Raw genomic sequence first — 12434 nt, 5'->3', positions numbered from 1 at the left:
GTAGTGAAATATATTCCTAATATATCTCTGTCTTCTTCTCCACCCTCAGGTCAGAGCGAGGGAAAAGAGAGGAAGGAGGAGGAGGAGGAGGAGGCAGCACTGGAAACCTGACAGTAGAAGATCCACAGACGGAGAACACAACCCGGTACATACGCGCACACACACACACACACACAGACCGAGACGTACACACACGCACACACACTTGAGTGCACACCGCAATATATGAATGCATTCAAACCAGCAAGCACGTGTAGCAATAGATGTTGACAGCCGAACACACACAGACAGATAGAAATACTCATTTTCACATTACTGCACATGAATGCACACACGACACAGAGTTACAAAGTTTCTGTGCACGTCTTGACAGGATGCGGGTGAACAGCGACAGTGCTTCGTTGCCTGGGAGACAGAGAGGAAGTGAAGGGAGTCCCAATCGAAAGCCACCAACCTCCCCCGCCACACGACACCTGCCAGTGTAAGACTGAAACACTCCTTGGACATGACGCATACTGTATGCAAGTGCTGTATAACACATGAAGATACAGCACTATTGTCTGTCGAGGAACATCAGCATAAAGGCAAAGAACAGAGGAACAACACAACATTTACATTATCATACTGTGACGCTGCTGCAATCAATATTTTCATATTTGGATGATGTGGCTTCATGTATTTAAGTCACTCGTAATCAATTATCATCTGACTCTGCAGTTCTGCTCAGCTCTATGTAGCTGTTTAGTGTCTTTCAGCTCATGGTTTTGGTTTTACGGCCTGCAACTTTACTGTTTTGGTTCACTCTCAGCACTCTCATCTGGGTCGTTTTGTGTGAACAAGCAATAAAAAGCCACTGTACACGACCTACCCAGCACCAGACTGCACACAGACAAAGTAAGACAAGCACAGCGAAACATTATCAGCTAAGGAGCCCAATATTTCCCTCAGGAGTTTGTCGAAACCAAACAAAAGCTTAATGGAGAGACAATATTGGACTTCCAATGTACAGAAATACAACTGAACACGATACTAATGTTGCGCTGTCTGCTGGAGGTGTAAATAGGCAATGGTCAGAATCAGCAACTGCAGGTTTAAAATGAAAGTGTGTTAATGGTAATCACATACCATGCATAGCAGCTAATGAAAGGCACAGTCCTGTTCACAGCATCAGCATGATCATACATGTGATGCAGGGGTGGTCATGGAAAGTGCAAATTTAGCCATGAAAGAGCAAAATGACAACAACGAGAGCCTCGTCTGCATTTGATTTTTAGAGTAGAGTATAACAGACATACAATACATCATACACAAACACAACACAAGAGCCACATCACCTACACTGTTACAATAGATCATGGAGGTTATAGTTTCTTTAAAAAGCCAATAGCAGATGGAACAAAGGATATGATATGACCATCTTTTCATATAGGTGCTGAAGGTCGTTTAACACCAGTAATCTTACGGCTGAATACTCAATAAAAGCAGAATTAAACCTATTTTCATCAGCGTAGTGTCCACATTAAAACTTCACACAAACTTTTAACAGAAATCTGGACAGTTGCCATGATCTGATATGATATGAACTGTCCTGAAGTGATATGAAGTCTTGTGTGAGAAGATGGAGAGAAGCTTTTCTTGCCAACACTTGAAATAAGGCTCAGATCCGATTTGGCATTTAAAAATGAGAATGTATCAACATCTATCAGCCTCAAAATTAAAACCACTGACGGGCAAAGTGAAAAACATTGATCATCTTGTTACAACTCAATATGCAGGGAAACCTTGGGTCCTGGCATTCATGCGAATGCCACTTAGCATTCAGCACCCATCCAAACACTGTTGCAGACCATGTTTACCACCTGATGGCAATGGTACTACCCAATAGCACTGGCCCTACCCTGCAGGACAATCCACCTCGCCACACGACAAAACCAGCCCAGGAGTGCTCAGAGGAACGTGACACAGAGCTTGAGGTGTTGACCTGGCCTCCAGTGCTGCACATGGGACATGCCGGAAAAAAATGTCTATGTAACAAGATGATCAATGTTATTCACTCCACCTGTTGGTCCCTTGGATGTTGTGGCTGATCGGTGTAGTTATCCATACGACAGTCATGTTTTGTCTCACCTCTGTTATTTTTGTCTTTTAGGTCTCAAGAGCGAAGACACACTTTGGACACTGTGAGACAGGGCGGCTTCAGACCTCCAGACAGACCTCCATTTGCTCAGGCAGAGAGAACAGTCGACAAGGTTAGTAGTTCATCCTGATGCACAAAATAAAAAACACAAAGGACTCAGACTGACATATGGCACCTGTGAGGCCTTCTGCTCTTGAATGTCTGTTAATTCTGAAGGCCGACTTACTCGGAAATCAGTAGAAAAACTACCACCTGCTTCTTGAAACAGCCTGCAGATTTGGTCTTTAGATAATATCAGCTTGCAAACTAACTTTGGTGTCTGATTAGCTAACACAGGATTCCTGTTGTGGCACATCTCATTTGCACACAGCCAGCAGTTTGAGTTAACCTTGCTCAATTAACCTGCTTGTTAAATAGTGAGCTAACAGTCCCAGAAATGAACAGTTTGTTCTTGTTAATGTGCTGACAATGCTGAAGCTACATCCTGCAGTGTTTCAGTGTCAAGGGCTAAAGATAAGACAGTAATGATACAGTAACCTCAAAGGAAATTGATCTAATCAGACTTTTGTACTGCATTTCCTTTCTTTTTTCAGTGATTTTATGCATGCTCAGCTAGCTTTGTAACAGAAAAAAACAGACCTTAAGTCATGAAAAGTATCATCCTGATCAATAATGGGTGGTTTGAGAGGGGTGAAATACGACATTAATGACATCAGCAGCAGCAGCAGAGAGGATATGTGTGTCTCTGCATTCACATGCACATTTGTGCACGAGGAACAGCAGATAAACTTCTTTGATTATTTAAAACTCCTGACTCGCCGACAGGGTCGGTTAGTGTTTCACGTTAATGAATGTTCAGTGTTCTTCTGCTCTAGTTTGGAGTGAAGCAGCTGTCTTGATAAAACCCTGAGATCCTGTCGAAAAACATTTATTTCTTCAGCTTTTAGTTTTGCTGATTAAATGTGCCACGATATTTTCTGCAGTAATATTACTGCGTGCATGGTAACATTTAAAATATCTGGAAGCAGCCTCTCTTATCATAAATCCAAGTGTACGCGTGTTGTGAACTGTGTAGGCCCATCACACTGCCTGAATAATGAGCTCTTTAAATAGCAGCAAACAGACTTCAGACCAGCTTTTTGCTGGTTTACGGCGCAGTCGCTTTCTGCTGCCTCAAGATAGCAATGCGCCATCAGTGCGCCAGACCACACCTGACTTTAAGACCAACACACCCAGGGGCGCACAGGTGGGCGCGAGTACATTTGCTTACATGGGGTTGGAAGTTAACGGGTTATCAGATATGTTGTTTTACTTTGAACTATGTCACAATGTCCCTCCAGACTTTCTGTATCCACTGTCTTTTCAGTTGACAACAATTGACAATGATAACTTGTCAGATTTCATACGTTTATATGACTTGCAACCAGGAACATCGCAGTTCCATATTTGAGTTTCCCACCCTGAGTGTGATGTCAGAGAAAAACAGCCACCGTGTGAATGCATTCGAAGTCTATAGTCTTTGTCTATGAAGTCTGCGTGTGTATGTCATATGATCAACACATTATGTGATGATGTGTTTTGCACTTTGTAAGCGAGGAAGCGTGTAGTGTCAGACTTTAGCGATGCAGAAATACTTACGTTATATGATAAAGCCTCACAGAGTGCAACAATCATCCAAAAAACGTTAATGTGGCCACAGACACCTGACATCAATCTTATCGATCACCTTCTGGATGAACTTGTGCATATGGGCAGTTCACACTGGGACGAGTCAAAAGGCCCTCTGTCCACTGGGAGGCGTCATCAGTTTCATGACCTTCCACGTCTCTTTCCTTCTCCTTTAATGTTCTGCCTCTCCTCCTCATCTCTCCCTTCAGGATATGATCAGCCGTCAGATGAACTCGGTGTTCAAGGAGCTCCTGTCTCGCCAGCCTCCCATGCAGCAGGCCACCCTCGCCGCCCCCGCCGCTTCTGCTCCCTCTTCCTCCTCCTCTTCTGCTCTTCCTCAAGCTGCCCCTGCTGCCAAAAAAGCAGGATTTGGCATCAGAGGGCGGACCCTTTTCAGACCGGTGGACTAAGAGAGAGGAGAGGATGACTGGAATTATTGATTTATTATTTGACGATGATGATTATGCTGATGCAGATGATACATTTGGTGAAGATCTTGATTTATTTTTCGACACATGTATAATATTTGCGTCTATGCCATCTCATAGTGCCACTAGTCTCGGTGCCGTGTTACTGTATGTCCAGTGTGTCTGTTTTCAAGCTGGTTTTTGGTCTTTTTATGTTCTGGTCTGTTTTTGTTCTCCAGGCTTTTGCAATTTTTGAAGAATCAGGGATGTGACATTGCCAGTGATATCACCAGACTGACTTTTTAAAGTGGTTGCCATGATACAACAAAGGACTAAAGCTGCCCCCTTGTGGCTCACCCTTATAATGTTTGCTTTAGTTGAAAAAAGAAAACTGATCTGGGGCCTGAGTGCCTTCACATCTTTTACTCTTCACATTTATTTCACTTGAAAACAACCTGATGGGTTTGAACTCTGCGTATTATGTTTAAAAAAAATAATAATGTGATCAAGGAGGGTGTTTATGGAACCCCAAAGTGACCAATATTAAATAATTAAATGATTTAATAATCATAGATAAACTGTGAAAATACATATAATCAAACATTTAGTGAAATAATTGAAGAAATGATTCTAACTCAACTCAGCATTTTTAAATTGTTATTTTTTCATTCATTTTCATAACAACATTTTTAGCTGTTTTTCAAAAGATTTTATTTCATAAAGACATTTTTTTCCTGGGAGACTTTTTTTAAAGCAACATTATGTAGAAATTGGCGCCTCCACAGTTTCTGAGTACCACACCACTGTCCTAAATACTAATCCCAGGTGTGTAACAGTTTGTCAGATGTAATGTAGGTGCTAACTACAAACTCATTGCATCATAACAATGTTATGTGTTGAAAACTTGTATGTTGAAGTTACACAGTGCACAGACAAGTGATAGAGACAGAGACAACATTCACCCTGTTACAACACACTGTACTATCAAAATTATTTTGAAGCTTTTAAGGTAAAAAAGATACATGATGTTGCTTTAATGTCAAGTTTTACTTCATATTGTCACTAATCATGGCAAAGGTGATGTCACCATCCTCCCACCTTTCAGCCAATCACATAAGTCCCTGCCTAACAACCAGAGGAGCCAGTTTGCTCCTGTTAGCTAGAGCAACAACAATGTCAACAGCTGGCACAAACTAGAGACTGCTGTAAATAAACACGGACACTGTAACAGAACTTATGTAGCTGTCAAAACTTGGCTCAACCAGGCTGTTCCAGCTACCTACCTACAGTAACTGACCAACTAGCTAGGTTAGCTTGTTAGCTTGAATTATTATTCAGCAGTGTAAGCTTCCTGTTGACTTGAGTGACAACAGAGGAAAGTCTTTCCAATCGTTTTGTTCTGCAGAAAGAATAACAAAAAGACAAAGTCTTTCTCTAGGAAACATCTTTCGAATCAAAATGTGGCAGAATTTTTCTAAATTCACTCGCTAACATTAGCTGCTGCCATTAACATTGTCTCTTCACTTGGATGCTAAGTTATAAACCAAGCTCAGGTGACAACAGGAGATGTTAGTTAATGTGTCTATTAAGGCCTACTTCAGTTTAATTACAGTAGCAGCTGGTTAGGCTCGTTGATAATGACTGAATTTGGCATTGTTATTGCTCTTGCTAACAGGAGCTAACTGGCTAAATGTGGTAGCAGTTGTTGAGCTTGCTAGTTTAGGAGGCAGGGGGTATGTTATAGGTGAGAGGGCAGTGACCATACCGCTTTCATGAAAAGGAATATTACAAAGTTTCTATTTCATTTATTTTTTTCATACTTCTTTTTAGCCTTTCTGCTTTATGTAGACACTGACAGCTGGAGAGAGACGGTGGAGGCAGGAGGAGAGAGGGGATGACCTGCAGCAAACTGAACCCAGGCTGCTGTGTAAGGAGTCAGCCTCAATACTGCCACTGGGAACCCCATAAAATAAATAGTACAAATATTAATATGCCAATTTCTTCAATTATTTCACAAATGATTGTTTTATTTATATATGTATATGTTGAACACAATTTATTCATGTGAATATTTATTTCATAATCAATTATATTCATTAAATGTTGAACATTTTGGGGCTCTACAGATGTTATTTTGGAAAACTGTAAAGGTCAGTACTTTATAGCAGCATGCAGCGTTAGCACACACACAGGCATACACACAGGCATACACACACACACACAGACAAAGATGGAAAACACATTCCCCTTCATATGTGATACATGGCCTGGTACACAGGCCGAAACTCAGGGCTTTTGCAGAGTTAGAGACGGGCTAACTCAGGTTCGGCTTCGAAGGAATAAGTAAGAGTTTCTCACTCAGGGCTTTGGTTGACTCACTCTTCAACTGAAAACTGTGCCCTAGCCTCAAGAGCCAAAATGGCCCCCATGTTAGAGAGGATTTAGTGACTTCCTCTGGTTTAAACTGTGAATGCAAAGGCGACATTTCGGAGCCACGGTCGAAAACTCTTGTCTCATTCATCCACGCATTTTGGCCCCCCCTGACTGTAATCTAGCACCATCCACAGGTCACATTCAGATGTGTGTTTCAGAATTTTTTCAGTGTGGTGTACAATTACTATGACTTCAGAAGCATTTGAAATGTTTTTTACATATGGCATCTCCCATCTGTTGTGTTTCAGTATTGGAAACATAGAAGAAGAATCCTTTTTTGAAATTGATTTTGCTTCTATGATGAAAACACCCTGTTATTCTGGATCACTGTTTGATGATGTCACTAAATTTACTGTGTCCAATTGTATATGTGGTTAAAAAAATATGAATACAATAAAGATGAATAAGTGATGAATGACTAAGGAGTTGTCAGTGTATTTAAATTGCTTCAATATGGGACTTACCCCCCAAAGCTTCCCAGCTCCCAAAATCAGTAATGAATATAATATGTAACTGGATTCAATTATCAGAGCACGTTCCCTACAATCTGTTTTGTGGCCTGCTGCAGTGGAGCTGGTGGATTTGTCCCTTTATTATTATTATTTATATTATTATTATTGATATATTGCTTTGTATGTTTGTGCCTTTCATTGTTTCAGTTTCTGTGTCACGACGGCACCCAAGTGCTGTAACAGGATCTTTTAGACCCATCCACTCCTCCTCCTAAAATAACCCCTTCTCTCTCTCTCTCTCTCTCTCTCTCTCTCTCTCTCTCTCTCTCTCTCACACACACACACACACACACACACACACAGAATTAGAGGCACTGTCCAACATTAGCACTTCTGCTGCTCTAAGTCAGTGTCAAACACTTTAGGACTCTGTGTGAGTTCCCATGTGCCAGATCAGCTCTGAGGGACATTATGATTAAGAGGTTGAACTGATCTCATTGACATTTTAGATTAGCACTCTCTGCAGAGCTGCCCTGCGCCGTCTCTCTGCAAGGGGCCATTAAGATAAAGGTAAGTTAGACATGATTCATCATTTCTACTCACGCTGTCCCTGTCGTAGATCTGCCACGAAGATTTCTCACCGAAGATATGACTCACCCCAGTTTATCACCATGCAGCACCTGTTTCATGTATACTGTATATCAAATCTGGTACATGCAAGTTGATTAAAAGTATTTCAATCGATGACTTTTAATCATAGAAATGAAGTAGTTTTGCTTCTGATACATGTACAGAAGGATTGCACTGTCTGTATTTCATTTTAAAAATGTCACTTTATAATTACCAGCTGCTATTTACAGATTTTGGTATGGCTTCCTTTTTGGGGGCTAAAGAACAGGTGGTAGTGCAAGTGCTCAGCTCGCTGTTACACTCAACATGCCTGCAATCTCCTGCACGAGTGTGTGTGTGTGTGTGTGTGTGTGTGTGTGTGTGTGAGTGTGTGTGTGTGTGTGTGTGTGAACTGGTTTACAGTATAAATGTGTGCATGTTAATGTCAGACAAGATCTCCTCAGTCTTCATATGTTGACTTTGTGTCCATCTTTGTGTCCCTCAGCGAGGATGATGATGATGGTGAGTGATGACTGCCTGGTGGAGTGTAAGATCGATGACGACAGTGATGAGGAAGTTGGAGGAGAAGAGCAGATAAACACTCCTCCACCTCCTCCAGAGTTTGCATCCAAAGCCCCGACTCCAGCGCCCAAACCTCAGACACCTCCTCCTGCCCCTGCTACGCCCACACCCCCGCCCACACCCACCTGTCCTGTCAACAGGGACCCTTATGGTATCAACCAGCACCTAAAGGTTCTCTTTCACTTTCCTTTGCTCGTTTTATGTGAGATTCTGGATAAAGTTTTCTTCACACAACTTTGACTTTACAACAGCTTCATAAATCTGAAATGCAGCTAACACACTGACGCATTAATATTAACAATCTAATTATATAATATATGATAATTAATCAGTCACAAGGGCCGAGTACTTTTACTAATGACACGTTAAAGGTCCAGTGTGTAGGATTTAGGAGGCTCTATTGGCTAAAATAGAATATAATAACCATAATTATGTTTTCATTAGTGTATAATCACCTGAAACAAGAATTGTGGTGTTGTTGTTAAATTAGAATGAGCCTTTATATGTACAGAGGGAGCACGCTTGTAAGGGCAGGGTGATGCAGGCAACACTTCCTCATACTGAAACTATTGAGTAGGTCGATTGCCAGTGATTCTCACAATGACACATATCACAGTTCCCAAAACGACATGACTGGCAGCATAGACCTCGGGGACGTACATTACGTTATGTTTGTGACATAAGTTAACTAAATTTACAAATTAAAGGAATTTACCGTTGACCTTTGGTTTCACACCGGATACAGTGGCCTTCTGAGCAAAAGTTCTGTCTTTGTTTTACCCGACCATCCATCCCAACCTCCTCCTTGCGCTGACATTGTCCTCCTTTATACTACTTCACCTGACTTCCTCCTTTACTGCAGTAATTATTACTTCGGCCACTAGAGGCTGCCACTGAACAAGAAACAAAATAAGTGGGTGCGCTTGCACACGCCGTCCACCTGTGGTCATCTTTTTGATCAGCATGGGCTAGCCAAGGGGTATTCTTCAACACTAGATGCCACTAAATCTTACGCGCTGGACCTTTAAGAACATTTCGCTGCTTATATTTATATATTTTTTCTTCAAGTAGCAACATTCGGCAAGGACTTTTGAATGCAGGAGTTTAGCCATTAATGGAGTATTTTACATGACAGGTCCTATATAATAGAAAGTGAGATTTCCTGTCTTTTATATTTACTATAAAATGTAGGTGCTGTATAAATTCTGTGAAAGTAACAAAACTCTCAAACCACAGAGAAATGTACACAGCCTGTATTCAAAAGCTGTGCCTTCAAACCTTAGCCATGTCCCTCGCACAACCATGGTTGCAAAAACAATGGCAGACACCTACAACAAATGTATGAGCGTGAAAACAAGCATAATATAGGACCTGTAATGTTTTGATACTTTAACCTCAGTAATGGTTTTGAGCACTTCTTGCACCACTGCTAACTCTGTTAAGACTGTGGAAATGGTGCGGTTTTAATTCTGTTGGTCATCCCTGCTGTGCCTCAAATGTAGTGGGCATTCAGGGTAACACCTTAAAGTTGCGTAATTCTTTTCTGCAACATACATTTATACATAATTACATTCAGTATAGAAACATACAATATAATAATTTGTCATCTCGTGTGAGGTACCCCAAGGTTCCATTCCAGGCCCTATTTTATTTAGTTATGCTTCTAGTAGGGTGTCTTTTTAGAAAATATAATGTCTCTTGTTACTGGCATGCTCATGACATGCAGCTGTATTTTTCCCTTAAAGCCAAGCAAAGCACGTGATCTTCAGTCATTTCTAAGTTGCCTCTAGCAGGTCTTGAACCAGATGAATGTGAGTAAAACAGATTTCTTTATCGTCAGTCTCACAGGTTTTTCTAGTTGCGTAGCCCATTTCTGTGGGCGTCTGTCTATAAATGTCAGTACATATGCCAGAAATGTGTGTTTTTATTCTGATCTGGAATTTGGCCATTTCTGATGACTTATGATGCTTTTATATCACGTTTATATTGTAACTGTCATTTTGTGGGAGTTACTCAGTAATCCTTGTCTCACCTGAGGCTGTGAGGCACTCCAGTCAGCGCTCGTTTATTTAATATGCTCTATAAAAAGGCTTAGTTGCCTTGACTTGTGCCACTTTTGTTCTTTGTCTGCAGGTGGAGGTTAGTGATGTGCTGGCAGAGCCTGCAGCACCTCGCAGCATAGACCAAGTGTGGCTGTACAGTGTGGTCGGCTTCGAGAGGACTCGTATCTGGACGTACCGCTGCCTCTCCTTGCTGTTTGCTGTGCCCTTTGCTTTCCTTTGTGGTATTTTCCTGGCCATTCTCGCCTGTCTGCACGTCTGGTATGCTGGTGCAATAAAAATGCTCCCACATGTTGACATTCACATCTATACAGTCATTAACCACTCATACATCAAATACAGTGAATACAGAGGATACACTATGATAGCCCAGTGGCTCTAAACCTGTGGTTCCTTTACTTTGTTTCTATGTGGCGGACCCTGCCACATTTCTAGCTTCAAACAGTTTTCTGGGACCTTCAGTCAGTTACGGAAAAAATAAATATTTCTGAGTTTGTATTATTGCCTCATTATCATAAATATTAGAATTCTGAGTTTGAGTTTCTTCTCCAAAATACATTGTGTCCCTTTAAGCAAAGACCTGCATTTACACATGTCTATAGGTTATGTAGGGCTGCATCAATGATTATGTTCAATATCAATTGAAATGCCCAACACGTGGTGACCGTTTGAACAGACATTTTTTCCTTGGAGGGACAAAACTCCAACTTAATGGTTGGCCACAGGCTAAAAGCAAACACCCTTTGTAACGTATTGTAGCCTGTTGTTAAAATGCGAAATGGTGCTCTCCCTTCTCAGATCAGAATATCATGATTAATAATCTGGGATTCCAGCAATTAAAACAGCATTTTTACCGCATAAAGGCAATCTCATTTATTTGCATTAATTATTGTAATTGCAATTATTATTTTTCCCTTTTTTGTTGTACTTTTTAGAAACACCTGTTGGCCCAAATCAAACCTTATGGTGGGCCAACTTTGGCCTGCAGGTCCCACTTTGGGCAACCCTGCCTGTAAAATTTTCCCTTGTTAATGGACTTAAATGATTAATCACGTAAATAAACTATTACTGTAAATAATCGTTTAAGTTCTAAGCCTGAAATGGTGGAATTAAAATTAATATGAGAAAAAACTAACATTGGGGTAATGTTGAGCATTTGGCTCAGGAGTTCATAGCGGATGACAGGGTTAATTTTAGGGGGTTAAGAAGATAATACTTTTTAATGTAATGATATCGTACTTGCGATGACTCAGAATGAGATTTTCCTTTACTACTTCTTGGGCTCAGACTTTGGGCTCAGACACTGCTCTCTTCAGGCAAACCAACCAGATCAGGATCAGAATAGTCTTAATTTCTTCCACACAAAAAGGCACAGTAAGGCTGTTTTCTGATATTTAAGGATATCTAAGGAATTCACTTTGATTGGGTCACACTCCTAAAAATGTACAGTTTCTCACATGATAAGTCTTCTACCCTCTGTCTGTCCTGACACACACACACAGAGTTTTTAGAAACAAACATTTAAATAACATCCTCTCTTGCTCTCTCATTCTAGGTTTGTGGTGCCTTGCATACAGCTGAGCAACACCTTCCTTCCATGCCTGCGCTCCCTGTGGATGTGTGCGTTGAATGTCTTCATCGCTCCCTTCTGTATGTCTCTCGCTCTCTGCTGCAGTCAAATCGCCATTTCACTGTCGAACAAGGACTGGCATCCGATGAGAGACAAAGAGGCCGTATGAATGTGAGTGAGTGAGTGAGTGAGTGAGTGAGTGAGCTAAATGTGTCTTTTTTTTAAATTGGTACAGTTCTGCAACCTGATAATGTTAATGCTATTTGATATGTTTTCTACATGTACAACCAATTAATACCAATGTATTATTATTATTATTATTATTATTATTATTATTCAGTTGAATTATCACTGACCTCAAATGTAATTCTGAGAAAATAGTTTCAAACTATCAATAAAATAAATGTCTCTAAATAAGTTCCTTGAGCATTTTTGTTTTGTTTTACCAAACAGACAATGTGAATGAATTACACCAACACAAGACATTTGCACCAACATTTAAGTCTATAAGAATAG

The 12434-nt window shown here is 40.8% G+C and overlaps 2 protein-coding genes across 3 annotated transcripts in view; both read left to right on the top strand.

Annotated features, from left to right (window-relative positions):
- Positions 1–7067, top strand: part of arhgap4b (Rho GTPase activating protein 4b) — a 37346-nt gene extending 30279 nt beyond the window's left edge. For both annotated transcript variants that reach the window (XM_084367110.1, XM_084367111.1), the window contains 4 exons: positions 50–145; positions 374–481; positions 2150–2249; positions 4015–7067. In XM_084367110.1, coding sequence (XP_084223236.1) covers positions 50–145; positions 374–481; positions 2150–2249; positions 4015–4215 — 505 coding nt within the window. In that variant the 3' untranslated portion in view covers positions 4216–7067. The remainder of the gene's footprint in view (positions 1–49; positions 146–373; positions 482–2149; positions 2250–4014) is intronic.
- A 417-nt stretch (positions 7068–7484) lies between these two features.
- On the top strand, positions 7485–12333 carry cav4b (caveolin 4b). Its single transcript, XM_084366241.1, has 4 exons — positions 7485–7667; positions 8212–8459; positions 10422–10609; positions 11904–12333. Exons 2-4 carry the CDS (start codon positions 8217–8219, stop codon positions 12085–12087), a joined length of 615 nt encoding a protein of 204 aa, XP_084222367.1. The 5' UTR covers positions 7485–7667; positions 8212–8216; the 3' UTR covers positions 12088–12333.
- The last annotated feature ends 101 nt before the right edge of the window (positions 12334–12434 follow it).

Source organism: Pagrus pagrus, assembly GCF_965226575.1.
Source record: "Pagrus pagrus genome assembly, chromosome: 11".
NCBI classification, from domain to species: Eukaryota; Metazoa; Chordata; class Actinopteri; order Spariformes; family Sparidae; genus Pagrus; species Pagrus pagrus.
Note: the sequence above shows the minus strand (reverse complement) of the source record. Positions and strands in the feature narration are given on the sequence as shown.

What these genes read in the sequence shown, in the direction of transcription:
- cav4b (XM_084366241.1), top strand. Translation starts at nt 8,217, where the DNA reads ATGATGATGATGGTGAGTGATGACTGCCTGGTGGAGTGTAAGATCGAT. An exon ending in GTATCAACCAGCACCTAAAG is followed by an intron (nt 8,460 to 10,421) that starts GTTCTCTTTCAC and finishes CTTTGTCTGCAG; the next exon opens with GTGGAGGTTAGTGATGTGCT. An exon ending in CTCGCCTGTCTGCACGTCTG is followed by an intron (nt 10,610 to 11,903) that starts GTATGCTGGTGC and finishes CTCTCATTCTAG; the next exon opens with GTTTGTGGTGCCTTGCATAC.